This window comes from Oenanthe melanoleuca, chromosome 7 (genome assembly GCF_029582105.1).
Source record: "Oenanthe melanoleuca isolate GR-GAL-2019-014 chromosome 7, OMel1.0, whole genome shotgun sequence".
Classification (NCBI taxonomy): Eukaryota; Metazoa; Chordata; class Aves; order Passeriformes; family Muscicapidae; genus Oenanthe; species Oenanthe melanoleuca.
In genome coordinates, this window is record NC_079341.1 from 3,847,614 (window position 1) to 3,875,005 (window position 27,392).

The 27,392-nt window shown below is 43.0% G+C and overlaps 1 protein-coding gene across 4 annotated transcripts in view; it reads left to right on the plus strand.

Annotated features, from left to right (window-relative positions):
* The window catches only part of IKZF2 (IKAROS family zinc finger 2), a 111,425-nt gene that overhangs the window by 52,467 nt on the left and 31,566 nt on the right, over positions 1–27,392 (plus strand). For 3 of the 4 annotated variants that reach the window (XM_056496583.1, XM_056496586.1, XM_056496584.1), the window contains 2 exons: positions 9,547–9,813; positions 19,543–19,710. In XM_056496583.1, the coding sequence (XP_056352558.1) occupies positions 9,547–9,813; positions 19,543–19,710 (435 nt within the window). The remainder of the gene's footprint in view (positions 1–9,546; positions 9,814–19,542; positions 19,711–27,392) is intronic. The other variant, XM_056496587.1, reaches the window with a different exon arrangement.

Consider the following 27,392-nt stretch of genomic DNA (forward strand, 5'->3'; position numbering starts at 1 on the left):
TTTTTCCATTGCCATCTGTCACTGCCTACATAATAATGATACAGGTGAAAGCCTAGCACTGCTTAAAAAAAAAATCAGAATGAATAGTCATTTAAATGTCTTGCTGCTTTAATAGCTGGTGTGTTTTAAGTTGTGGGAAGGAGGCAACAGAGATACCCTCCCCTCGTTTTTAGTATATTAAAATTTGGGTTTAAACAGATTTGGATTCTTGAAGTGACTTATGAAAATGGAAAATGCCTATAAACTCTTCCAAATGTCCTTTACTTTTGAAAAAGTTAAGGGACTAAACCAGATGCTGCCATCCTTGTAACATACCATAAGTGGCTCTTGGAGTAGCCCTTTTATGTACATCTTGAGATATGGGTGAATTTTTGTGCTCTAAGTTCTGCCTTAATGGGCTGAACTCAGTACTGCTGGGGTCTCTGAACTGTGAGCAGGTATTTCCAGATCCCTAAGTCCTTGTCCTCTTGTGCCATCTCAAATAATTAAAAAAAAAAAATTAAACCAAGTAAGGACATAGAATTTTCTTTTATTTAGCTGCCTCAAGTGAAAATGCATGTTTCAAAGCAGCACCATGCTGACAGAAATCAGCATTTACAAAGACACTGGCTTTTAAGAGTCCTCCTTCAGCACTGTGTAGTTACACTGTGGTTAGGCAAAGCTGCTTTCCCTTTTATTTCTTTTAGTCCTGCAGGAGTCCAGCCCAGCAGTGACTGTGAGGGGAGAAGTCCCTGTGCTCAGGCACAATGTTTGCAATGATCCAGGACTGCAAATGGACCTGGGGACCTGCCCATTGCTTTGCAGCAGCCACCTGCCTCCCAGGGTGCAGACAAGGCTTTGGCTCAAAAAAATAAATAAAACAGGTTTTGTTGTTTGTCTGCTTTTTACAATAGAGTGACAAAGACAGAAAATATTTTTGTGGCAGGTGCTTATCCTATAATTTTCCATGGGTTGATGAGCTGGGGAGGTGCCTTATTTAGAGGAGGAGGACATGGCTAGGTCAGGTTGCATTAAGATGATTTAGAGTTTATATAATGAGAAATAAATAAAACTTTTCCTGAAAGCTGTGAATGATGATGTGTTACTTGGTAATGAAAGCCTTTCACTGATTTAAGATAATGTCTTCAGTGGTAAAAATGCCAGAAAAAGAAGCAAAGTCCAGAGACAGAGAAGTGATTCCACTGGCTTCAAACAATTTCTTCAGGTGTATTTTCAAATATAGTGCAGATCCCTAATGGAAAGTTCCTTATAAATTAAATAATCATTACTGTTATAATTACTACACTTTGCATATGTTGGAAAGCATTTTAGGAAGTCCTGCACTTTATAAGAAGCAGAGACAACAATGAGTGAGCAATAAGGTTTGGCCTCTTCAAGTGGATGTTATCAATCACTTTATTTTTGTTTATAAGGGATGGTCCATATATAGCTGTAGTTTGTCAGCATTTTCTATTACAAACTTCTAGTTTTTGTACCATATAGAGCTCTCAGCAGCCTCTTAGAAAATCCAATTAGGGGTGAATGTTGTGTCACTCCTCAATGAGTGCTTCTTCTGGAATGAGTACTCCCTCACTGGAATCTGAACTGGTCTTTAAAAAGTGTTCATGGTTTAATGTTTTGATATACAGTGTGTTTCACTGTAGGACTGAGTCTTTATTTTTCCTCCTTTCTCTGCTTTTCAGTGTGCATCAGAAATAGCTGTACTGAAGTGAAGAAGAGCTGTGCTAGGAGAGGAGACTCACAGTATTGAATGTGCACGTTGCAGACAGTAAGAGACTCACTTTAGGTCAGCAGAGGAAAGGCTGTGGGAGACCACCCACAGCACCAAACCTGCCTCCTGCACTGCACAGCCACTGTGACATGGAACTTCACAATGCAAGGGGCCCTGGAGAGCAGCTGCTGAGCACCACCACCCCCAGCATCACCTGCCCCTCAGAAACAAGTGGGAAATCATTCACACAAAGGCAGAAATTCCCAATGGCTGCAGCGTGCAGGACAACAGAGCAGGGGAGCAAAAGGGCTGGACAGCTCTTGTGTAGAGACAGTTTGCCAGATGTCATGAAAACCATGTCTTGTACAACAGCAAAAATAGAGGAGAAAGAAAAATTCTGCTCCCTCTCATCTCATCAATACAGGGGAAAAAAAATAAGGCAGAACAAATAAAGATATATCCAACAATTGATCCTAGTTTAACCTTAGGGAAAATCCATGAGTCTAAGACTATCATCTGAGTTAGCTTGAGGGGACAGCAGAGGAGCAGAGTCCTGCTGTGTTCACTCATCTTGCACAGGCATCAGGTCTGGCCCTGCAAAAAGGTAGAGAGAATGGGAAAGGGAAACTCCTCCTTGCACCTATAGGGAATTGGCAGAAACCTTGTATTATGTTTAGCACAGTATTTGTTGCACTATATTACTCTGTAAGTACAGGCACAAAGGGAGGGGGAGGCTGGGTCATCAGGAGTACTTTTCCTACCCTGGGATATGAATACACGACTCTGGCTTGTGTAAGTGCTGCTTGCGTAGATGCATTTGTGGGTGAAATTTGGCCTGAGGTCTTTTTGGAGAGGAATCTTGTGACACTGAGCAATCATATATATTCAATTAGGAGTTCATACTCTTGCCAGATGGAGGTGTGCAGCATGGGTGACTTGTAGTGAGCAAACAGTCATGCCTGAAGGCTGGGCATCTGGGGCAGGTTCTGGGCTAGGTACTGCCTTGCTTACTTACACCAAGGAACTCCTTACTCAATGTCCCAGCCTTTGGACTTCAGCAGGAATCTCACTGAATGTGACCTTGTGGAAGACTGGAAGGATTGCTGGCTCAAAACATTTCTGGTGTTTGTGTCATTAAAACCATCAAAATTGGGCCCTGTGATAGAAAAGAGATCTCAGCTCTTAATGCTGCTCTTGCTGGGATGGTGTTTGCTTAAATCAGGACCCCTCCAATGGTAACTGTGTTCTTTTCAGCTTCATATTTGCATAAGCTTGTATGAACATTTCAGCATAAAAGTTGTTCCATGCATTTTAGTGCTGCAGTCTTCATTCCTTGTGTCTGGCCCTGGAGAGCTGGGTTGGGAGAAGCCACCTGGTGATTTAGAACCATTGCTGCTGAAAATGCGTGGTGACATCTGGGGTGCAGCTCCACATGAGCCAAAGCTGGTCCTTGTGATGGCACAGTGTGCCTGCTCAGGAGCCTGATCCAGCTGAAAAGGGTTGATTTTTCTCAGGAAGATCAGTTTTCAACTGAATTGGTGTAGCATCCAGTTCCATGCTCACTGGTGCCAGTATAAAAGATGGAAGGGGTGGGGATTGAGGGAGGATGGCAACCACAGTTTGTGTCAGCTAAAACCTGACTGAAGCTTGGCTTAGCTATGCAATAGCATCCTAATTTAAACTAAACTTGGGTGTAACAGACCTGTTAGTCTACACTTACTGCACACACCACCTCCAGAAGATATGAAATAAGTCTTCTGTTGCATTTAGTGAGAGTTTAAATTGACTTCAGAGGTAGCAGGCTTAAACTGAGATTCTTCAAAGTGAAAACTAAAAATTTCTAAGGATCCCTAAATAAGCCAATGAGTTCTCACTGAATTTCTGGCGCATTAACCACCTCCTTGTGGGCTTGAAGAATCCCGTTTGTGGCATGCAGGGAAGGACTCTGCACAAAGTTTCTGAAACATTCCTTTCTCTTTCTGATTAGTTGTGAGCTGTTTGGTTGGATTTAACTGTTGTGAATGAACAGAACATGGAGGTCACTCATGACAAGATGGTAGCACCATCTACGATTCACCCTGGCTCGGTGGCCAAAATCTAAATCTTTGGAGCTTGCAATAAACAGATTTGACATTGGAAACGTCCATAATCAGACATTTTGGTACTTGAGTCAAGAAAAGAGTTGGGTAATTTCCCTCTTCTGCAGGTGACATTCACCCTCATTTGTTCCATCCGGATTCAGCTTCACTTCTCTCTAAGCCTCCAGAAAGCTTCAATCTACTGTGAAAGCAAAACTGGCTGCTTTAAAATACACCTTTCTAACCCTGATCTGAAACACCTTTCATTTCAGTGTTGGTAAGGCAGCATTGCCCACAGGTGCCATTGAAGAGACATCTTCCCTTCTCCTGAGCAGCAGATGCACTGCCTTGAGCAGATCTCACCCTGCTTATTCCTCAGCATCACAGCTTTGGAGTGATACCTGCTACTCAGGAGAAGGGGAGACCGGCTCCATTCTCAGGACCTAAACAGTATTTATTTAGAGACAGAAAAAAAAGTTTAAAAACTGGTTGCTTTTTAATGTCAACCTGTTAGATAAGTACTTGGTGGCTATGAGGTGACAGCAGAGCTGATTCTGTGCCCTGTTCTGCCACTGCTTGGCTGGCATTCTCACCCCTTGTGTGTGGTGCATTTTTAGAAGGGGGAGACTTGCTGGTGGCTGCCTTGGCTCCCTCCCTTGTTTACACATTTAATAGCTCACAATTACGTTGAAATGAACTTGAGAAGTGTTATTAACTTAGACGCAAATTCTATCAGCAACAAGAAACTCAAAGATTAAGTTTTCATTCACCCAAGACTATTTTGTGCTATTTCAGGAGGAAAGTATGTTTGAACATGCATTAAAGTCTCACTACACTTCTGGAGTGATGTAAACACCCTCTTTACGGACCCATTTTGCTATCAGAGTGCTCTTAGACTGAACAAGAGCCAGGGATCATTGTTTCCAGCTTCTGGCATTCCTTACCTTGAACTTTCAAAATCCATCAAGACAGAAGGGTTTTCCCCCCTCCTCCTTTAATTTTCATCTTACAAAATACTCATTGGTTTGCCATTCTGGTTCTTAGAATTAACTGTATTACACTCACCCTGGCTGAGTGCTTTTGACAGTGTAAAACCAGGGAGTTTAATAGCATAGGGACACACCAACTTCAAGGCTTCTGATGTGTAAGAATTTGGTTCAAAACCTGTTAGAAACTGGGTCATTTTCTATTTGTCTGTAGCTGCCAATTAGCAATGTCATTAATCCACTGCCTAGGAGAGGTGCATGATTTAAATAGACAGTGTCACTGACCACTGACAGGACAATATGCACAAAGCTGTGCTGTAGCTGCCAGTCATTGTGCTGCTGTAGTTAGGGCTCAGCCTCATTTTCACAATCTCGTTGCATCTGAGGGTAAAGACAGATACATCATCAGGCCTTTGAAAGCTGCTTTTTGTTGTGTTCTGGACAGGGAAGCTGGAGCAGAGCTGGGACTGCTGGTGCCCCACCCGGCACCCACTCTCTGGTCACCTTGTGTCTGTGAATGTCCTTCACTGTGTTCACCCACAGAGCCATCCAAGGCTCCTTGGGGGCAGCAGGTTTGAATTTTGCCTCCTCAAGGATGAATATCTGAGGCTGTTTCCTGCTGGCAAGAGGAAGGACGATGGGGGGAGAGGCGTGGGAGGTCTGAGGGGTCTGGCTTGACTTGCTGCTGCTCCAGGGGCAGCAGGAAGGGGCTGGTGGTGCATGGCTGCTGCCAGGAGAGGCCAGCCTCCAGCTGGAGACCACAAACCCTCGGTGACAGTGGCCAGCCTGGCTTTCCAAGGCCACAGATAAAATAAGCATTGACCTAGGACAGCAGACAGTGGAGGAGACAGAGGGATACAGCCCTGCTGCCTTCTCCCTGGTGTATTGGACAGGAGGAATTTTGTTTCTTAGTGGGAATTGCACTCTTCTTGCTTGCTTAAGAAGATATCCAGTACTTTAATTTACACTCCACCTGGGTATCAAATCTCCCAGCAAGACAGAAAGATTTTTTTCCCCCAGATCTCACTTTTGAGGGAGAAATTTCCATGACAGAGGATGAAATACCAGGAATGTTTTTTTTAGGTGGACCTTCCAACTTCTGGTTTGTAGCCATACTAATTTGTGGGTGAAGGAAATATTTTTGTACTGAAAAGTTCCCAAGAAACTGTTTAACATGGAATTGGAGTTTAATTGGCACTTATGAGACATTAACAGTAATTGTATTCAATTTGGCCACTCAGGATAAAGTGTGATTCAAGATCAGCTGATTTGTGTGCTGAAAAAAAAAAACCCACAAAAAATCCAAAAAAAACCAACCTGCCAAACCCCCCAAAATAAAGAAAAATAAAAAAGAAAACAACACTAATGTGTGGACTGGTAAATATGTGCCATTAGCTTTCTATTCCCAGATAGGAACTTTTGTGCTTCTTATGTTTTTCCCCACAAGGTGTTTTGCCAGTCTGGAAGAAATACAAGGAACATATATTAACTGGAGGGAAATGGGTTGACTTCAAGTTCATGCTTTTGCAGTGAGCTGGATTACAGTTTTATCCCTAGTGTCTCTTTTCCTGTAATTTTTTTTTTTTTTTTTTTTTTTTAGGAATGTCCCAAAAACTTAACAAAACCCCAACAAAATCCACTTATTTATGCTTTTATCAAGCATATGAACAAGAAAGGCAAGGGAACACAGGATGAAATTTGATATGGAGCCTTCAACATCCCTTGTACATCACTTTTTTCCTTTGCAGGAGTGTTCAATGTGCTCCCTCAGTGCTGTAGGTGAAAACAAAGACAGTGCCACTACTAAACGATTGCAGCTTCCTGAGAACAGAGAAAACAAACTATAAGCAATTTAAGTGCCTGTTTGTATGCAAGCTACCACACAGCCTAATATGTACACCTGCATGATGTAAGGCAGAGGAGATGCCCTGATTAGCACGGGGAGATCCCTGCTCCCCTCCTTGGAGAGCTGTGGCTGGTCCCAGCTGGAGGAAACCTTTCCACAACTACCAGAGGGTTTCTGAAAATGGCACTGGCAGTGCTCCGTGTGCACGGGGGTGAGGGAAGGAGGGAGACAGAGCAAACAGCCTGCACAGCTCATGGAATAGCTGGGATGTTCTAAAGAATGCAGTGTGAATTCCTGGGGCTTTGTGAGCTCTGTGTGTGTGAGGAGGCTGTGCTCCAGCGAACGGCTCACACTGCTTGGTCCTGCTCCTTTTCCTGTCCCTTGAAAGAGTCATTGAGCAGAAAGAAGTGCTAGGGGAAGGAAGATAAAGTAAGTGGTCTTCCCATTTGTAGGCTCTCACAGCCTTGCTCTCGTGAGTGCTGAGCAGGCAGAGCTCCACAGCTGTGAATGGGAAGTCGTGGTGCTCAGCACTAACTGCACTCAAGTGTTTATTATTCCAAATCAGAGAAACAGACAAAAATTTATGTACGTAAGAAGACACGTAAGATTCAAGACTCTGTTGTGAGTACATGTAACTATGCACAGTTGGGATGTGGCTTTTGGATATTTTGTGCAGTGCTGTGCTGGGACAGCGTGCAGGCTGGTGGCAGCAACCTGGGGTTTTAGGTGAAGAGGCACAGGGCACTGTTTCTGACTCTGCTGTAGCTACTTGTGTGGCTGAGTGTATTAAATCCTGCTCCTAAAGCCAGCGAGCCTTTTCTTTGGGCTTCATTCTCCGACTTGCTGAATAGCCCAAAAGGCTGCTATTATTAGAGGGAGCTGCCTCTGAAAGTGGGCTATCCATAAATCACCAGTGTGTGCTTTCCATGGGAGGTGGGTCTGGGAGCTCAGCTCTCTCCCTGACAGCCCATGGAGCTGCCAGAGCTCCTGCTCTTCCTCCTCTCTGCTCAGCCCCTCCACAAAGGCAGATCCTCTCGGTCAGAAGGCTGTTGGCTGTGCCACTTGGGCTCAGCACCAGGGAAGGATTGCTTCCCATGGCTTCTCTTGCTGCCCTGGTGGGGCCAGTCCCCTCCTGCTCCCCATGCAAACTGCCTCCTCTTGACCTGTTTCTACACAGGGCACTGCCTGGAGCCACGTCCTAGCTGACCTTTCAGTCTGGGCTGCTTTTTACTCTTTTAAGAACAATAGATGCATCTCTGTGGCAACAAAAATATTAATTCCTTTCTCTAAGTGATGCACTCGAATACTTTGTAGTTACAGACCATTTGGATGGCAAGTGCCTGTGCTGATACTAGTCTGTTGTGATCTGATCAGCAGTGTCCTTGCTCTGGATGGGCTTTGCCATAATGATGCTTTCTTTTTGTTTCTTAGCTCCCATTGGTGCCTTGATGAGTAGTGAAAGATGTTTCAACAGTTTTATGATTAAAAAGAAACATCTTACCATTGCTTGGTCTCTGGTTGCTGAACCCTGTTCTTTATGCTTTCCATGGTAGTAACAGAGTGATTTAGAGTTGCAGTGTCAACATCAGTCTCTGAACCCTGTGTTTTCTAGGAAGGGGAAGAAAGGAAGATGAAGGAGGAACTCTAAATAGTAGCATTTTTTCTTTTGATATTTCCAGCTGTTTGAAACTGTGATGCCTCACAGTGTTTAGTTATAATTGTCGTTGGGTTTCTGGATGGAGACCTTGTGGAAGTTGCCAAGGAGTGAGCACATGTGGCCAGAGTTTGGTGACACCAGGCAGGCCCAGGGCACAGATTTGTGCTCCAGGTCTGCTGCTGTCACTGGCACTCGTGCCAATGGCCTTAGTACAGAGGTCAAAGACTGCTTAGATATGAAGGCTGAATCACCTCCTTGTTAAACCCCTCAGCAGGATCAAGGCTTAGGGAAGCAGACACGTGGGCTTGCCTTCTGGCTGACACTGTGGATGGAGGCTCTGACTCTGGGACAGACCTTTCAGCAGGTTCAACCAACTCCTGAAGCATTGAAGTGGGGGCATTTGGTGATTACAACACCCCTGCCTGACACCCCTTTGTGAAAAAGCCGAGCCCATTTGTTTCCTTTAAAGGCTTGCTGATACCACAAGCTCTCAATGGTTAAAGGAGGTTTATCCTGTCACCTGAGGATCACAGAAATCAGCAGTGAGCCCGCCAGTCTCACCAGGCAGATGTGAAAGGTCTTCAACTGCATGGATTTCGCTTGCAAATATAAATAATCCAGCAGTGTAGGTCTTGCTGCAGCTCTGTTTGCCTTGGCAGTGTCCCATGGACGTGAATCAGAAGGTGGGAGCAAAAAGTACTGGAGGCTCATCCAGAGATTGGTCTCCCCTCCATCAGGGAACCTGTCCGTGCAGGCAGGGTGATTTGGAGATTACTGGCACAGCCCACAAGCCTGGCTTCACTGGATCTCTGCATTTGGAACAATCCTGCTTTGTTTCCTTGTGCCTTTGGGAGAAAGAGCCTTGCCTCTCGGGGCACTGGGCAGGAGAGGCCTGGAAGGAGCAGCTCTGGCTTTGGCTTTTGCTCCTGTGGCTTTGGCTCCTTGAGAAGAAGGCAGTTCTCCTGGTTCAAGTGGAGAAGCAGGAGGTCAGTTCTTAATCCTGCTGCATCTCTGCAACTTTTGGGTCGCACTACCTGAGTTCTTAAATCTAGAAATTAGGAATTAAAAAAACAAAACAAAGCAAAGGCTTAAAGAAATAAGTGGTTATAACTTGTGATGCCATCACCACCATGAGACTTTCATGATGAATTGAGCTTCAAGGCTGTGATTTAATATTGATAACAGTAAAAAGTTTATCATTATATTAGTAGTTGGGAACTTGGGAAATACATGCGTTGAACTTAATTTTTATTTTTTTTTTATTTCAGCAAATTCAGTAAAGCTAGAAATGCAAAGTGATGAGGAATTTGACAGGAAGCCCCTGATTCATGAAGATATTATCAGAGCTCACGATGGAGGAAGCAGCCTGGAAGATCCCTTCATTGGGAGTAACGAGATGGTGGATAACAGAAAGATCCAGGAGCTATCAAGCGAGGGAGGAATCCGGCTTCCGAATGGTAAACTGAAATGTGACGTCTGTGGCATGGTTTGCATTGGGCCCAATGTGCTAATGGTACATAAAAGGAGCCACACTGGTAAGCAGCTGAAAGAAAATCTGTGGCGATGTTGATGTTACCTGACAACTCTTCTCTTTTCATTCTTGGGGTAGCAGGAAGCTGGGAGGGGGAAAATGGCCTTCACTGCTTTTGTTTCTCTTCCTGCTTTCCAAATTCTGGTGATGCTCTCCTGCTGGCAAGCATGGTGCTTCCTTTACTTTAATTTCCAGCGTTTTGTTCTTAAAAACAGCACAAAAGTCTGGAAATTGCTTTTCTTGCTGTTCTTGACTGGAGCAAGGTGGTGGGAGTCATTCTCTGGCATGGGGGCAGGTGGGTTGTGTTGTTCTTGTGTGTGCAGTGCAAAGCTTTTGAGCCTTTAAGAGGAGTCTTAGGTGCTCTTCCTTTGGAGGTGCTCACAGGTGGACAAGACCAGCAGCTTCCTGGGGATCTCACACTTCTCTTGGAAGTGGCTGGGCCTGGGATGAGCAAACCCTGGAGGGAACACTCATTACCCAGCTGTCCTGGTGCCAGGGTGGGCTTGCTGCTCACTGTGTGAGCACACTCAGCTGAACCACCCCCCTGGCTCCCCCACACCATCTCAATACCACTCTGCAGGCAGCTTTCAGTGCTTGGTCTCTCCCAGCACTTGTATTTTTATTACCATTTGGAGTACCAAACAGCTGATCAGGCTTGTGGGTCTGAGAATTTAAGAGGCAAAGGGAACCTCTGCAATATGCTGATTGGGCAGGTCTTGGTGGTTTGAAAAATCAGGCCTTGAGCTTAAACTGGGATGTTTCAGTGAACTCATGGCTAATATGGTAAAATGGTGTGCCCAGGAAGCTGGTACTCACTCCCCTGTGCTGCCCACTCCTCAGCTGGGAGCAATAGTCACCTCCAGCAGAAGTACAGGTGGTGCCAGAAGATGATGTTCTCTGGTCTTGCAGCAGCCTACCTTTGATTCAACAAAGCACTTAAGCTTGTGCTTAACTTTTATGAGAATTAAGCACATGTAAGTCACCTGAAGGGCTTCAAGATATGCTTAACTTTGGATACACACTAAAATCTTATTAAGGTTAAGCACAGGTTTTTGTGGTGGAGCCTCAAAGGGTGTTTGTTCTTTGTATTTTTTAGATATTTTGCTTTTTATCTTTGCTATTATTTAATGAGGTGAGAGATTCACATTGGCTGACATCTGTGAGGATATAAAAAGAAAGGTGGAGTTTTAGAGTAGAGTAAGAAAGACTCTGTAATCCCTTTGTAAACCTGGTAGTTTGCAGTCCAGTAGTGTGCTCTTGATGGGCAAGAAATCAATAGAATTTCTGTACAGAGGACTAATAAATATATATTACATAGTTAATCTCCTGTATATGAGTTGTATTGATAAAAACTTGACCTAAGTGTGTAATGCAAAGCATGCCAGTATCGTTTATGATGCACTCATGATTTTAGACAGGAATTACGAGAGGAGAAAAGCATTAGCTGGAGAATCAAAACCTTGATTAACAACTTGGTGTGCTGTTACTAGAAGAGGGAAAGAGAAACAAGAATGTACCAGACTGAGTCTCCAGCTTTCAACCTCCTGAAAAGTTTTCACTGGTGCTTGCATGTATCTGAGCATATGTATTGTAGGTGCATCAGAGTCCATGTATTTGAACTCGAGCAGCTAAACTAGCTGTGCTAAATTTAGATTTAGGTACTTAATTAAATGGTCTGCATTTCTGAGATACCAAATAGCTGGTGCATCTTTGAAATACAGGCAAGCTGCCTTTTTCATGTTACAGAAGATGTGTAAATGCAAAGGGGAAGAAACAAAATCTGCTCTGCGTGCGGGTGAGACAGCCGTCTGCGGGTGCATGGGCAGCAATTGCATAACTGGTAGCTTTTTCCTTCAGGCTACTGCTGCTTCCTCAGAGAGCTCTGACTTTTCCCATCAGAGCAGAGGAGCTGGGATGTACTGTTCTATACAGATGATTTCAAGCATATAGAAATGGCATTTCTTTTAATGTGCAGCTCGGTGCTCTGTTCTCGGTAAACCAGTTGGCAAATTTTGCAGAGGATGTTTTTTTTCCCCCTCCACTTTGTTTGTTTGTTTGTTTTTTAATACACACTGCTACTTGGCTGTCCACAACAGAAGGAGAAGTTTGCTTGGATTTCCACATCCTGGATTTTAAGGCGTATTTTTAACATACTGGTATCTATCTTGTAAAGTGCAGTATTTTAAAATCCATCACCACTTCCTCAGCAGCGGGGCGTGATGGGCCGGCCCCAGCTCTGGAATGAGCCCTGACCTGTGGGTAGTCTGGTTTTGCAGCCCAAGGGAGAATGGTGGAGAGAAGGGAGGTTGTCCCTAGTGAGTGGAAACAGATGACATTCTTTATAGCTAATCCAACTGGCATGTACATCCCTACCTCTGAAAGCCAATTTAAGTATGTTTTGGGAGCTGAATCCTGCTTCACTCTCCTCTTTAACTGCACACAACCAAAGCATGATCTGGCCAGTTGTTTGCATTGGCAAAAACTGAAGTGCTTTTCCCTTCCCCGAAAACCTGTCAGCATTTTATGTAAATCACCCAAAATGCTGTGGTCCATAGCAGAGGCTGTAATTTGTGTGTGTGCTGGGATGAGTGCAGCTTTCCTTGCACAGGGGATCAAGGCTTGGCAAGAAGCTGTGCTGTGGGCTCTGGCTGTGCTATGTACAGAGAGGGGCATTTCTCCAGCTATTATTCCTCTGTTCCTGAAGAGCAGCTGTCTTCCCTGCTTACATTATGGTACTTCAGTCAAACAGATGCAGGAATGGGGAAAATAATCTTCGTGGATGAGGTCAGAGTAGGTGAGCTCAGTGTCCCATCTCTGATCCTGGTGTGCAGTCACCCCTTCATGTGATAGATCAAGCTGGGGATTGCCCATTCATCCCTCAGATCATGGTCCAAGTGATGCTCTAGTCTGCAGCCCTTCCATCACAGGGCCTGTGGCAAACATCGGGTTTCTGTGAAAAACTGCTAATTGAGGTGAAGTGTTTTTGTAATATGCTGGGCACCAGGAGAAGGCCTTTCTATTTATTTGTCATTGCTGACAGAGAATAAATAAAATGCTTGGTGTGGGAATTAAGCATGATGCAATCCCTGCATTAGTGAGCAGGGTAACCCCCTCCCTCATGTGCCACATCCCTGTGTCAGAAAAATAGCATGGGCTGGATTTATTTTTCATTTTATCCCATACTGTGTTCTTTTGGTCCAAATTTCATACTCCACAGAACATTCCTCAAGTTGCAGGATCTCAATCAGTTTTTTTGTTACTGCAGGAGATGACTTGGTCATAGAATATTGCCATTGCATACTCCAGGGACTTGTGCTTAGAGGTGTAGAGGGAAAGGGGAAGGAGAAGAGGCAAATAATCCAGGTTTTCTGAGATGATGAGAAGGAATGTCAGTGATATCTCATCTCTTTATGCTTTCTGCTGTGAGCCTGAATTAAAACTCCCTTGCTTCTTGTTTCTGGTAAAGCAGGAACTGTATTGTGGTATAGCCATGCTGATAGTTCTGTGCTCTGCAAGGTCCATGTGGTGTTCTCACTTTTGCTGTGAATTGTGACCTTTTTTTAATATTCTTTTTCTCTTCTGTAACACCCAATCCCTTATCTAGTTTGCTGCTAGATTTTGTAATGCTTTGGCATCATAGAACCATGGAATGGTTTGGGTGGGAAGGGATCTTAAAGCTCATCCCATTCCACCCTCTGCCAGGGCCAGGGACACCTTCCATGAGCCCCAGTTGCTCCAAGCCCTGTCCAGCCTGGCCTTGGACACTTCTGGGGATTGGGCTTCCACAGTTCCTCATCCTCATTGTTTTATAAAAGGCAGAGGTTAAATGCTTTCTCTGTGTGGATGCAGCAGCAGCACAACGGCAAAGCAGAGCCTGGGCAGAGGCAGTGGGATGTCAGCCTTGCCCCACTCATACTTTGGGCTGGTATGTTACTTTTAGGCTTTTTTGGGAGTGTTAACTGAGGACAGTCTCAGATATTTGCTTGGACTCCACAAGCACTTTGGTACCATGAGTCAGTGAAATGAGTTATGTGCTCATGAGGGAGATGTTCAACCTGTGCTTTAGCCCCCATAGCACTACAGCTGAGCATATGCAACCCTGGAACTCTCAATGCAATTTAACTTTTTTCCCATGCAGAGTTCAAGTTTTTAGGACAGAAGTAATAAATGATGAAAAACCAAATTGTGTTGTTCAAGACTTGTATACCTAAGCAGCTAACAAGGGGCAAATTTAAATAAACAGTCATATAAACACATCTTGATGAACTCCACTGGCCTGCTTCTATAATTTTGCTGACAGAAAAGGTTTTTTTGGTTTAATTTCTAATTTGTAACCTGGTGTAGCCTTCTGCATTCTCTCTTACAACATTAATAGATTTGGCACTGAATCAAAAATTTTAGGGCTAAATTTCTGAAAGTCCAGTTTTCTACTTAGGTTCTGAAGTCTAGCTTCCTAAAAAGTCATCTCTTTTCCTACTTAAGCATAAGGAAAGAGAGCTGAGATTTTTGAAATTGCTCTGGGCAGAATGATGTGTTTTACTTGCAGTACTCAATAACTAAACTCTTCTTTTCTGGGTTCACTTAAAAGATTTTTCTGTCTTAAGAATGCAGTCATAAATTTGTACAGAGGACAATTGGAAATCACCCAGGATTTCCCAGGAATTTTTCATGAGAGATTTGTCACTACTGTTTTATAATAAATTGCCCTGTTTGAAAGCAGGTTTTTTCCAACAAAAAGCCCTGCTAAAATTACTGATTTCATGCAATGTGCAGGCTGTTGAGTGAATCAGATAGAGCAGTAAGGAGGTATGCAGAGTGGTTATGGTTCCTGGAATAACAAACAGAGAAATGGAGCAAGGTCTGCTGCTCTGTGTCTCGCTTGGGTAAATGCAGGTTGGAGCTCAGCACTGTCACTGTGTTGGGAGTACTGCTGATAATTCCCTTGTGTTCTGGGACAGAGCAGAATCCCAGCAGCTGCAGCATCTGATAAATCAGGAGAAATGTTTCATTTTAACAAAATGAGTATTAACAAAAAGCCTATTGTGGAAGGGTGAAAATCGGTATTATTAGTAAGAGCAAATACTTTCTGATGGCAGCATAGGCACAGTAATTTTGTGTTAAGAGGCTGGAAAGAAAAAATCCCATTTGAGAAATACTTAAGCTATACTTTGCATATCAAAAGTATCTGCCACACAAAAAAGGTTGAGTTCCCAGATACACATTTAACCAGGAGAGATGTTGAAGTCCCTCTGGACCTGGTTTTTATGTAGCAGGACTGCTGCTGTAGGAATACCCTGACTGTGTTATTGAGAACCAGTGCATTAATTTGTGAGGCACTCCTCTTTTGATTTCAAAGGGATAAATGTTACCAGCCAAGGGTTAGGAAGAGGTGTCTTCCTGGCTGCCAAATCTGTGGGCTCCACATCCTCAGCCAAATTTCTGTTTAAATACAGAAAATATCTCATCTTTGCAGAGAAAATATCACTGTTTTGCACTGGTCTGAGATTCAAAGAAGGCTAACTCATACTGAAACTTCTGCACAGCACTTCCGTGCTGAGGCGGGAAAGGAGTGCTGCTGTGCAGGGAAACTTCCAATTAAGCAGAAAAAGGAGTTGGTTTGGTTTTTGAAACAACATTTGACATCTGTGAAATCTATTAGTAGGAAGTTCATTGGCTCATTTGCCTGGTTTCAGGTTGTATCAGCCAGCCAGCACTTGTAGCTTGTGCAGTGAAGTCTCCATCCAGCTGTCATGTATTAAAGACACTGTGAATGAAAGGCCCATGTCTTGCCTGTCCTATCTTCAGGGCTCCACTTCACTATTTGTTAAGGATTTGTTTACACTAGAGCAAGTTAACCTGTGCTCTTCAGATACACATGTAACTCAAGAGCAGTAATTTTTCATTACAATTATTCATGATTCTTTTTCCTGGAGGAGACAGCAGTAATGGATGCATGTTAAACAATGAGCTGTGAGGTTTCAGCAGTATTTTATAGTAATTTGGAGGTAAATATTGAAATCATACCTTTTGATTAATATTTTATTTAACTGTAAAATGATAAAACTCCATGGATGTATTTATATATTAATTTAATTATTCCCTGGCACAAACCCCTCTTACAAAGCCTTCAGGAAAGATAATACTTGGCAGCTCTGGCTTACCTTGCCTTGTCCACTCCCGAGATAACTTAAATAATTAAATTCCTTCTGCTGGAGAGCAAGGGGTTTTTAGGCATTCCTGATTTTGTCTGGCTTCAGACTCTAAATGTGGAGTTGAAAAGAAACATCTTTTTTGTTTGGCTGGCTCTCCCTCCCCCTCTTGCTGCTCTGAAAGTCACTGAGTTGGAAGGTTTTCTGCCCTGGTTTAGCTCAGTAATAGAGAAGAGGTTTAATACTTAAAGTAGACTAGAAGTAGTTTGTAGTTACGTTACAGACACATAGTTTCCAGTGCTGAAAAGTACAAAACTTGCCTCGTTGCCTTTCAGCAGAGTTCTTATTTCATTAAATCAGTGTAAGTACAGAGATTCAAGCAGGAAATACCTAGCTGTAAGTGATGGTGAAGCACACCATGTTATAATTGTGTGTGCTACCTTTAACAGGTCTGTAGTTCTGGGTATGTCTGTGTTACCATCACCCCCAAAAACACTTTAAACACAATCAGGGACCATCATGTAGAGAAAAGCTGTGTTTAAAGACTTTTTGTGAGTGGATGTTTAGTTTGAAGTATGATTGATTTTGGCTTATGGATAAAACCTCTCGAGTTTTCACAGAAAAGTGAGGGAGGTAAATAAGGATGTCAAGGTTGTTATTTTGTTACTGGGAAGTAATAATTCTGGAGAACAGTTTACAAAAGTACCAGGAAAAGGCAGGGGGAGAAATAATTGGAACACAATCTTCGCAAGGCATTGAAGTGATAAAAAAGGCTTGTTTGCTAGTATCTGGAGTGGGCATCAGACAGCACAGTTCTTGGAAAACCAACAGAATCTTCTTGCTATGCAGTCCTTACTTCTCTTTGTACACCTTTCTATTGGATAATGGCCTCTCAGATTAGCTGTGCTAAATGTAAAAGCTGCTAATCAATAGCACGAAGGTGTGACCAAAATTGCATCCCTCAAGCCTGCGGCTTAAACAAGGAGCTGGAATCGAGTGATTGGACAGAAGTGTAACAAACACATCAAAGCAGCTATTTACCCGGAATGAAGCCAGTAGGAGAAATGAATTCAGGCTGGCTTTAAATAGATACAAAGGTTATTTAAGGTAAAGTGTGCTATTGGAGCAGATTCTGTCTGTTGCAAGAGAGGAGCAGACTACGGGTGATTTTGCGGTGAGTGTTTTCATGTCGTCTTTGCCATCAAACTGTGGTGCAGTGACTATTTGAATTCCTGACTGAAAGCTTTCAGCATCTCTAGAGCAGCCAGTTTTTGGAGGAGTAATACCTGCTCATATGTGGCCTCCAAAATGTCAGAGATAAGTGGGTGATGTAGTGGGTAAAACGCAGTAACTGCATAAATTTAAATACAGCAGGAGTAAAAGGAGACTTTAGACTTGGTAAAGAAACGTGCTACCTTCTTTCATGTTGTCATCCTGAAACTGAAGCTATCATTCCAGAATACTCAGAAACGTGTCAAAGGAAAGGGTTTTGCCTTTTTCTCAGACAGCGAAAGCAAAACAGAAAAGAAAAAAAAAAAACAAAAAACCATGTATTTTTCTGCATTAGTCTCTTTACAGATCTCTGTTATGGACATTTTGAAATGATATAAAAGAAGATAATGGCTAATCAGATCATTTAAGTTTAGTGTGGGAGTTTGAAAGGGAAACCACAAACTCTTTACCAATTCTAATGAGCTCGTGTTCCGTGTATTGGAAGAAGAGCTTTATGCCGTGATTTGATTTTTTTTTATTATTATTATTAGTCCATAATGTTTTTGGTGAGATTATAGGAACCTTAGTACTCCTTGAGTACCTCTGAGGCAGCCTCAGATGTGATTTTCATGTCCCACATGTGAAATAAAGTCGCAGAGTATGGCATATACATGGCACATCTTGTGCTGCTCTCCTGGCAGCATCCTAGTCCTGGCAGTGACTGGAACCACTGACACAAGAATTGCTTGTGGACATCTGTAAGAGCTCTCTCCCTCCCTCTTCTCCCTCTCCTTCCATTTGATTCTCCAGATGTGTTTTGGACTTCACCCTAGACAGACTTCGATACAAATGTAGAATTCAATTTGTCCAGCGAGGGAGTAATTGTTTTAAAGCAATTATAAAGGCTTTGAAGATATGTGAAAGATCACAGAATGTGTTTGTTTTTCACAAGATCTGTGCTTCAGGCCACTGAACTCAAACTCAGAAGGCTCCAGCAGGATTTGGCCAAGATTCCATAATAGGTGATACACTGAAAAATGTGGATGAGGTCGCTCACGTCTGAGACCTGATGATCAAGACCTTGTTGAGCTGGGGCTCTACTTGGTGTAAACATTGGAAGAGGGTAGATTTAAATCATGTATATATGGAAGAAATTCTTCCCTGTGAGGGAGGTGAGGCCCTGGCACAGGTTGCCCAGAGAAGCTGTGGCTGTCCCTTCCCTCAGTGTTCAAGGCCAGGCTGGATGGGATTTGGAGAATTCTGGGCTAGTGGAAAGTGTCCTTGGACATGGCAGGGCACGGAGCTGGATGGGCTTTAAGGTCCCTTCCAACCCAAACCATTCTGGAATTGTGTGATCTAAAGTCCAGCTGCAGTAAAGCATTTGGACAAGTGGCTAGCACAAGTATATGCTTGTGTTCAATTGATTTGCTCAGCAGGACATAAGCAGGTGATTAGAGCTGACTGCCTGCACAAGACTGCTGAAACAGTCTGACTGTCCTCAACAAATGTTGGTGTAGAGTATGGTTTTGATAATGTTCTGGAAAGACTGTGTGAGTTCATCAGGGGTTTTCCTCTTTTTTTTTAAAAGGTGGGGGTTTTTTAATAGACCAAATCCCCACTGTCTAAGGCAAATATGAAGGCTTAACATAAAAATAAGCTTTGGATGTGTGTGTGAGTGTGTGTGAACACATGGGATGAAGTGACAGGGTAAGGTCTAGGGTTTCTGTTAGTTTTTCGTCAAATCAGTCTTTCTAATTTGTTTTATGTAGAGTGCATATTTGCTTGTTTCACAGTTTAATGGTGTAAGATTTTTCTCAACTTTCAGTGCTGCCCAGAGCTTGCAACCCTGATCCTCACTCGCATCCATGCCCTCCATGTCACTCTAGCAATGCAAAGCAGCCTTTAAAAAGGCTGTCAGTTTAATCTAACATTAGCAAGCAAAAGATTTGGTTTGAACCAAAGGCTTTAACACCTTTGCTAAGGTCCAATTGTTATGATCAGCTCTGAATCCTTGTATGGATTGGACCTATACTAAAAATAAGTGCAAAACCATAGAAATAAATACTGCAAAACCACAACTATGGATCTAAATTTTCAGCAGAGCTCATCTTTTATGAAGGATAGAAGCTCTGAGGTGAAGAACTTTCAAGAAAACCAGGAACCATTGATCTCCTCAAGGAAAGAGCCTCAAATCACTATTGGAGGCTTTGCCCATTGTGCAAACGAAACGGCCTCTGACTTTAGAAGTGCCGTGTGATGGTGGTGGTGGGGACTGTACCCATGTGCACTGGCACTGGTACAGAGTGGGAAAGTGGCCTCTGTGCATCCTCCGATGTGTGTTGACAGCTCTCTCCCTTCCCCTTCCCTTCCAGGTGAACGCCCCTTCCACTGTAACCAATGTGGAGCTTCTTTTACCCAGAAGGGGAACCTGCTGAGGCACATCAAGTTGCACTCTGGGGAGAAACCGTTCAAATGTCCCTTCTGTAGCTACGCCTGCCGGCGGAGGGACGCCCTCACAGGACACCTCAGGACACACTCTGGTGAGCCCACCTCGGCTTCTCCTCACACCTCTTCCTTCCTTTATCACCACCGTCCCAGTGCAGCAGGCAGTGAAACCAGAGTGCAGCTCTGGCTCTGTACCGTCCTCTTCAGAGAGTGCAGCTCTCAGCTTTGGGAAAGCCTTGATGTGAATCAGAAAAGTTGTGGTTCAGCCACACCTCTCCTTTTGTGTAACTGAGCTCCTCTGCTGATGCTATCGCATTTCCCTCTCAGTGTCTCCCTGGGTGTATCCAGCCTTCCCTGGCAGATTGTTTTGATGCTCTGGGCCCCAAAGTGGCTGTGAAATTCCAAAGATCACAAGGAATAACTGTGGGCTCTTGGAAGCCAGCTTTGCAGTTCATACCCATTTCTTCATCTAATAAGTGCCATATGCTGGTTCAGTTCAAACTTGTCCATCTTTCAAAGCCCTCTAAATTACATTTTTGATTTAGTTAGATCTTGCTGTAAAGTCCTAGCTCACGGCAGACATGGCACTCACCCTAGAGCTGAAGGTGGTCAAGAGAGATTGGGTTTCTCTTGCCTTATTAAGTGATAGGATCACGTCTGTATCAAGTCCACTTGATATAGTTTCTTGAGAAGTTGTTGTGAAGTACCTGTCTGATAGCTCTGTGCTGATAGTGGTGTTGGAGCCCCAGGAACTGGGATCAGCTGTGGTTTTAGTGCCTGTCCCTGCACCAGGGGGCTGCATTCTGCCCACTCACTCATCTGTGTAGGACTCCTGAGTAAGATCTTAAATTGTTGTGCTTTTGTCTCCTAAATGTTCAACTTGTATGTTCGGGCCATTTATAAGAGGCTGTGTCTTTAATTGCTGAATGAGCAGAAATAATTGGACTGGTTGCAAGTGGCAGCATTACAGATAAACTTCTTTGAGGTGTCAGCAAATGTGTGACTACTGAAACACAGTGGTGGAAGTGCAAGTGCAGGCAGAAATCCTGCATGAGCTTCCTGACTCTTTATATGTATTTCTTCTAGAGAGTCAACCTCACTTCAGTAAGTAGGAACATTGGTCTTAGGATAGAGTTGCTTTGGCATTTCCAAGAATAGGAAAGGGTAAGCTAGTAAGCTTCTTCAAGTAGATTTGAGAGTATGCAGGGTGCTGTATTGATGGAAAAGGCTGACAGAAAGCTCAAACTTCCAAGGGAGTACAAGAGTTGGGACTAGGATGGGAGAGAATTGCTTGAGCCGGATTTGATCTGAAAGTCAGTAGAGAAAATATCTGTGGAACTGTGAGCTGCACTTTTCACACATCTGACAGAAACTGTAGTTTCAACTGGGAATTTAAAAAGAAAACAGAATACAATACAAATGTTCTTATTTAAAACAAAAAGAGAGTTTTGACAAAAAAACCCCATATTACCAAACACAAACATTGGAGTTGAAGACCTTGTAACAATATGAATACAGATTTTGTTACCTAGATACTGTCGTTGACAGAGATTGTTCTTCCTGTGGGAAGAACACGTGACTGATGGTTCTGTGTTTTGCGTGAGGATGAAATGTAAAGGTGTGGGATTTTCAGAAGGCACCTAAGCTGCTTAGCACGAGTTCCCCTGGAGCTCCTTCCCTAACTGACTTAGCTGTGCTCAGCTCTGCTCAGTTTGTAATTTTAGGCTTTGTTTTCAGTGGAGAAAGTGTCACCCCTCTAAGCACTCAGACACAGCAGCTTTCAGCCAGCAGGAACAGACAAGTGCTCCCACAATACTCTCCAAGACAGTTCTTATAATTTTTAGCCTTTATAGGTGAAGAGTTCAAACCTGGATTATTGCCCTAAAACCTGGTATCCCCCTGCACAAAGGTGAAATGCCACTCTGCCCGTGGGCATGGAAGTTAAGGTGTCTGTCCCTACCATTTAAGCAGGCTGGGTTGGCTTATGCACACCTGGATCTTGGAGAAGATGGGTGGATGTCCCCAAGGGACTTTAAACAGTTCCATACAGTGTGCTAAAAAGCATTCTGTGCTTTCATAAAGTACACATCAAAGTTTCTAAGTAGGCCTGGAAGGAGCAGATCCAGCAGCTGTAGTGAAAATCTTTTCCAACACAAATGATTCTATGATTCTGTCAATGTTTTGCTCTTTCTGACCAGAAAAGAGGATATAGGATAAAATATAGAAAGGAGAGTTGAAAACTGTTTTGAAATACTAGACTTCAAGCCAGTTTCAATCTGGTACACTTTGTGTCTAAATTGAGGTGAGTCTGAATATATTTTTGTAAGAAGAAAGCTCTTTAGATCAGATCCTCGGCTGATGGAGATTGGAATTACATCCCCTAAGTAAGGAAAGTATTTCTGTTTTGTACCAGCTGAAAATATGGTGCACAATTTCATAAAGGAAACACCAATTCTCTTCTTTTAATGTATGTATGTATATTCTTTTCTTCCTTAAATAAGAAATTCTATGAATAAAAACAAATTAAATGCCTAAACAAAACCCCTTCTCTTCCCAAGAAAGTTTAAACTACTGTGGAAGACAAAATATGCAGTAAAGGAATTGAAGAATTCTGTTTTACCTCATTTTTTTTCCCTCTCAGTTAGTTTGATTTGTGGATTTGAGAGCACTTTGCTGGTGTCACCACTTAGTCAGCGACAGTGACATCTTCCCACTGCTGCTTTTTAGTCAGTTTTTCCTGTGCTTAGTGAAGTTTTCATACAGTACAACAGGAAAGGAAAAAAATAAGGAAATGTAGATGCAAATAGAATTAGCAGAAGCATCTCTGAGCTATCTGAAATACCCAATATTTACTAGTAACTTAAAAAAAATTACATTTTTTTTTTCCTTTGGACTGATGTTTGTTCATGCTTTTTAATGTTACTTCCTGAATTGGAAATAATTGATTTGAAAATGTTTCTAACCATCACAATCTACATTCTTCCTCCTCTTCTTTTGCAGAATCATATCTTACTGTGTAAGTATTCCCAAGCTGAGTGGTTAACAAAATACTGCTTCACATCTGTAATGCTGCTACTGCTGTTTAGCCCTAAATAATTAAGGACTTATCTTGCAGTGATTTACTCCTGCAATTATTTACCTTTTACAGACATAGGGAGTTCTGATGAACTTTATGTCTGTATTTTCCTCCCACATGCAGCTGCTTTGGTTTCAGGAATATAATGATGCCTTCAGGACATCAGCAGGATAATGCCTGGGGAGAGATTCATGTGCAGAATTACACTAAGAGTGGGCATGTACCTCAGGGTACTTACAGGAATTTCAGGTGCTCTTTTCAGAATTAACTCCATAGTTCCACAACCCAGATAATATAAGAGAGGTGTCAGAGAGGGCTTCCAGGATGGGAATGTAAGGACAGGCTGTGGAGTGCTGGGACAGAAGTTGGTAGCCCCTTCCTGCAGGATGCACTGGACAAAATCAGCAGGGATTGGCTTCACCTTGCCTGGCTTTTGCTGTTTTAAAGGGAAAAACATCCAGGCAAAGCCAATCTGCTGATGGCATTCACAGGCTACCTGCTATCTCACCCTGAGACGTGCCTGTCTTCTCCATCCCCTCTGGAATTGCACAGCAAGACAATGGCAAAGGCAAACTTTATGGGAAAACTTCTGCTGTAGGCAGTTAATGAACAAACCCCAGCAGTTTTAAGGAAGGTAGCTGAATCTGACAGGTCAATCTGATGGCTAAAGCCATCCAGATGTTAACCTCCATACTTTGAAAGGTATTACAGCCTGATGCTGTTTTACTCCCAAAAGCCAGGCATCCTCAGATGGGCACATAAATTTAGCAGTTAGGTTTTGGCATGGATTTCTCTTGTGCCTAAAATGGAGCTGAGCCAGCCCTCCCCTCATAACACTGTTGTGCTTGGGCAATAAGTCAGAAATGAGGGATGGGATCACTTGCTAAGGAGAAAACAAAACTCAGAACAGGTTTTGACTAAGTAAGGATCACTCATCCATTGCACTAAGTAAGGATGGTCCTGTGTGCCAGTTGTTTAGTGTTAAAAGACTGTCTCGCCAAGGACACAAACTGTCCACATGAACATGAATTCTGGAATTTCCTGATTTTTCTTTTACCTGACTTACTGTGTTTCTTCCTAAAAAATGGGTAGTCAGGTTAATATTTTTTCACAGAAGGTTGTCCTCATAATACATTTTAAAATTTGCTTTGAAGCTACTGCTTTCTCACTTAGAAAGTGTCCCCTCCAAACAATTTTTTTGCTTTTAAGAAATATTTTTCTTCCCCCTCTTCCTCCTGCACTGCTGCTGCATGTTGTTTGTTTCTGCCCAGCTCTTCAATAGCACTGAACTAATGCTGCCCCTTTATTGGCAAAAGAAAAGCAGAAAGCCTTTGTTTTGAAAAGAAAGGCTTGGGCAAAAACTCCCAAAAGCACAATCTTAGCAAAGCATGTACAGTGTGCAAGATGAAAGGCACATATAATTAAAAAGGAAAATGCCCCATTCATGGAAACTCTTTCCATGTTATTTGGTTAGCAGTCCATCTTTCTCATGCCATCTTGTCCATGAGAACTTTCCTTTAGCCCTGCCTGGGTGGCAGTGAGCCATCCAAGGTGTGTCCACACGCCTGGAGGTGGATGGCAGACCTGAGGAATGCTCTCTGTGTGAGCTACCTTTGCTCAGAGATAGAAGGATTCTGTTCCTTAATCCTGATGACAGGCCTCAATGCATGTTTGGGAGAGCCCCACTTCTGAGCAGCTCAGTTTGGCAGAAAAATTGGATGAACAAGCTGGAATGCACAGTGCTGTGCACGAGCTCCTGGCTGTCAAAAGCCAGTGAGAATTACTGAAACAGTGGAAAGGATGGTTATTAAGAATAATGAAATCAATGTTTTAAACTGCTCTTTTTCATCTTGAGGGAACTTTTTCTGCTATTAACATCTTCACTCTTAAAAGGCCCAGTATCTACTCTGTAACCATGTTTTTGAGGTTGGGAATATCATAATTAGATGAATCTTGTGATCTGAAGTTCTCATTACACTCTGAACTGGACTGACTCAAACACTTTGTGAATGGGGAAAAAAATTCAAAGCAGACACATAGGATACTCTCTGAAAAATCAAATGTGTATGTGAGGCAAGGGGATATTCTGCATACAAATGGCAATTCTCCAAATAGGTTAGCAAACAGCATCTTCCCTTTGTTGTGATGAGCTGGTGGGTATTTATGCTGTTGATCTGATACTTTGAGCTCTATTTAATCAGGCAGAGCTGCTCTTCCTCTCAGGTTTTCTTATGCTGTTTCAGTTAAACTCAGTGGAATTACCCTCGTCACAAAATCATTTTGGGTTTTTCTTATCAGGCTGCGGGTTCCAAAGCGCTGGGAGCGTGTGTGCAATCCTGCAGCAGCTCTGCTTCTCATTACTGCTTCCAGTGCCTAGAGGCTTTCACTCCATGCTGGAGAGAGCCTCAAATCTCTGATATTCTGCTTTCCATTTATTTGTGTGTGCATTTTTAGAGGTAAGCTCAAAATGTGTACAGGGTAGGAGTTTGCTATGCCAGGGCTTTATGCCGTGGGGATCCTTGTTTAAAATTTAATCCTCTGTGGAGCTCTCTTGTATCCCTTGTTTTGCTAGAGCCCCACCTGGACCTGATCCTTGGAGTGGAGGGGTCTTCTTCATCTCCACAGCACTACTGTGATAAATGCTCAGGATTATCTCAGTATAGAAGCTTGGTCTTTTCTACAGAGCATAATTAACCCTGAGAAATCATGAATCAAAGAAATCTTTGATTTAAAGATGCTGTAGGATTTGATCATTCCAGCAGAAGTACATTTGGTCTTTGTTTTCAGGGGAACTTATGGAGAGATATGGTACTACCCAAAACAAGGAGTATTCACTTTTATGTTTTGATCTTGGAATTCCATAAAGGTTCCCTCTTGTCTGCTATGGTTTAGAAGTAAGTCTTTACCCAGATTCTGTCCTTCTCTGTGTTGCCTCAGGCCACATGGAATGGAGCAAAGCACCTGGTCCTGCCCTTCTGGGCCCCAGTTTGGAGAGCACACAGGCCCCTCTCTGCTGCTGGGTGCTGCCAGTTCCTAGGCCAGCCTTCCTGTTCTGGCACAGCAAACAAGACAGTGCTTTCTTTTTCCTCTGGGCTTTTATTCTGCCACAGTGCTATATGTGGGATTTCACTGGCATCAAAAAAAGCATGAATGTGGTAAGACTTCTGCATATAGAGCAGCAGTGCTTCCAAACACCATGCCTAACCTGTTTTTTAAACATCCAGAGAAACTGTTTCTGTTGCCTCCCTAGGGAGACAATTCCACTTCCCATCTGCTTTTTATAGCTGTGACTCTCATCCTGATATTTTACCTTAACTAGTCTTTCTTTTGGTGCAGATTATTGCTCTTTCTAATGCTATCTTTTGTGACCATGAGTAATTCCTGTGCTCAGTTTACACTAGGATAGGCTGTAGTCATATATCTAGCATTGATTCTGTTCTAGTCTGTCTTTATCTTCCAATCCTCTAGTCTCTTTTTTTATTGCTAATTTTGAATGCTTTTTCTACCCTTATTCACTCATTTATGAGGAAGCTAAATTACAAAGTCATTTGATGCTTTGGAAATAGGGGCCAATACAGATGCAGACCCCTTAACCTTATCTATGGCTCAGTAAAATGGAAATAAAGAGCATTTCTCCACCTAGTTGAGATGATGAGAGGGCAGCTCACAGGAACCATGGCAAGGCACAAATGCATTGCTGCAATGAAGGTCATGTAAGTACATCCTAGAGTACCCAGTGGTGCTGGTGCCCCAGCTGCACAGTGCTGTGCATGATCTCCTTACTTTTACTTTGCCTTTGTGCAGTAGTGAAATGAGATAATTACAAAGTGGAAGGAATAATAACTTTGTATTGTTACCATAACCACTGAGGTATTAGACCCCGATACCAGCATGATTATCTCAGACACAATAGTAAGGTGATTATTAATAATACTGAAGGACTTACTACTTAGCCTGCAATTTTTGCATCATTTCTTTGAAAACCCCAATCTATTCCATCAGCCCCAAGCCTGTGTGAAGTGGCTATGAGTTGTTGCCTGCTTGTTATCTGTTTTTCAGTGGTGAGAAAATGAAACAGGAGAACCCCCATGAGACCCAATTTGCAAATTCAGGGACCTAAGCACCAAGGTAGCTTTGTGTGCATCACTTGTCTTTCTGCACCAGAACTGCTATGGACAGGCTGGCAGGTGAGACTCTAGTAGCTCAGGTATTTAAAGATCTGCAGTCCTTTGCTCCTTTCAGTTCCAGCTAGGAACAGTTCCCTTGTTTTCCTTGTCACCATTGTTTCAGAAATGCGGGGTTTATATGCTCAAGTTGGCACCTGTACATGCAAACCCAGGATTTAAGGTGCAGGTGTTGCATGTGCAGGGATTTGAGTGTGTCATTGTGTTAGGATAACCTGGAGGGACATGATGCAGCACACCAGCAGCCCTCCTGCTCCAGAGCCAGCCACTGAGGTATCTGCAGTGGTTTTTGCAGACAGAGATTCAAGAGGTGACAGAGAACTTTTACATGCAGTTGAGATGCAAACATGGTTTTGATGTGACCAAACTACATCTCAACAAAGCCAAGACCACTTCTTGCACATGCTCTGAGCAGCAAATGCCACAGCAGCTCTAAGGAGGAAACAACTGTTGGGTTCTTTTTTCCCCCTAAAAAAATTATTTTCAAGGGCAAAAAGCTCATGCATATCATCTCTGG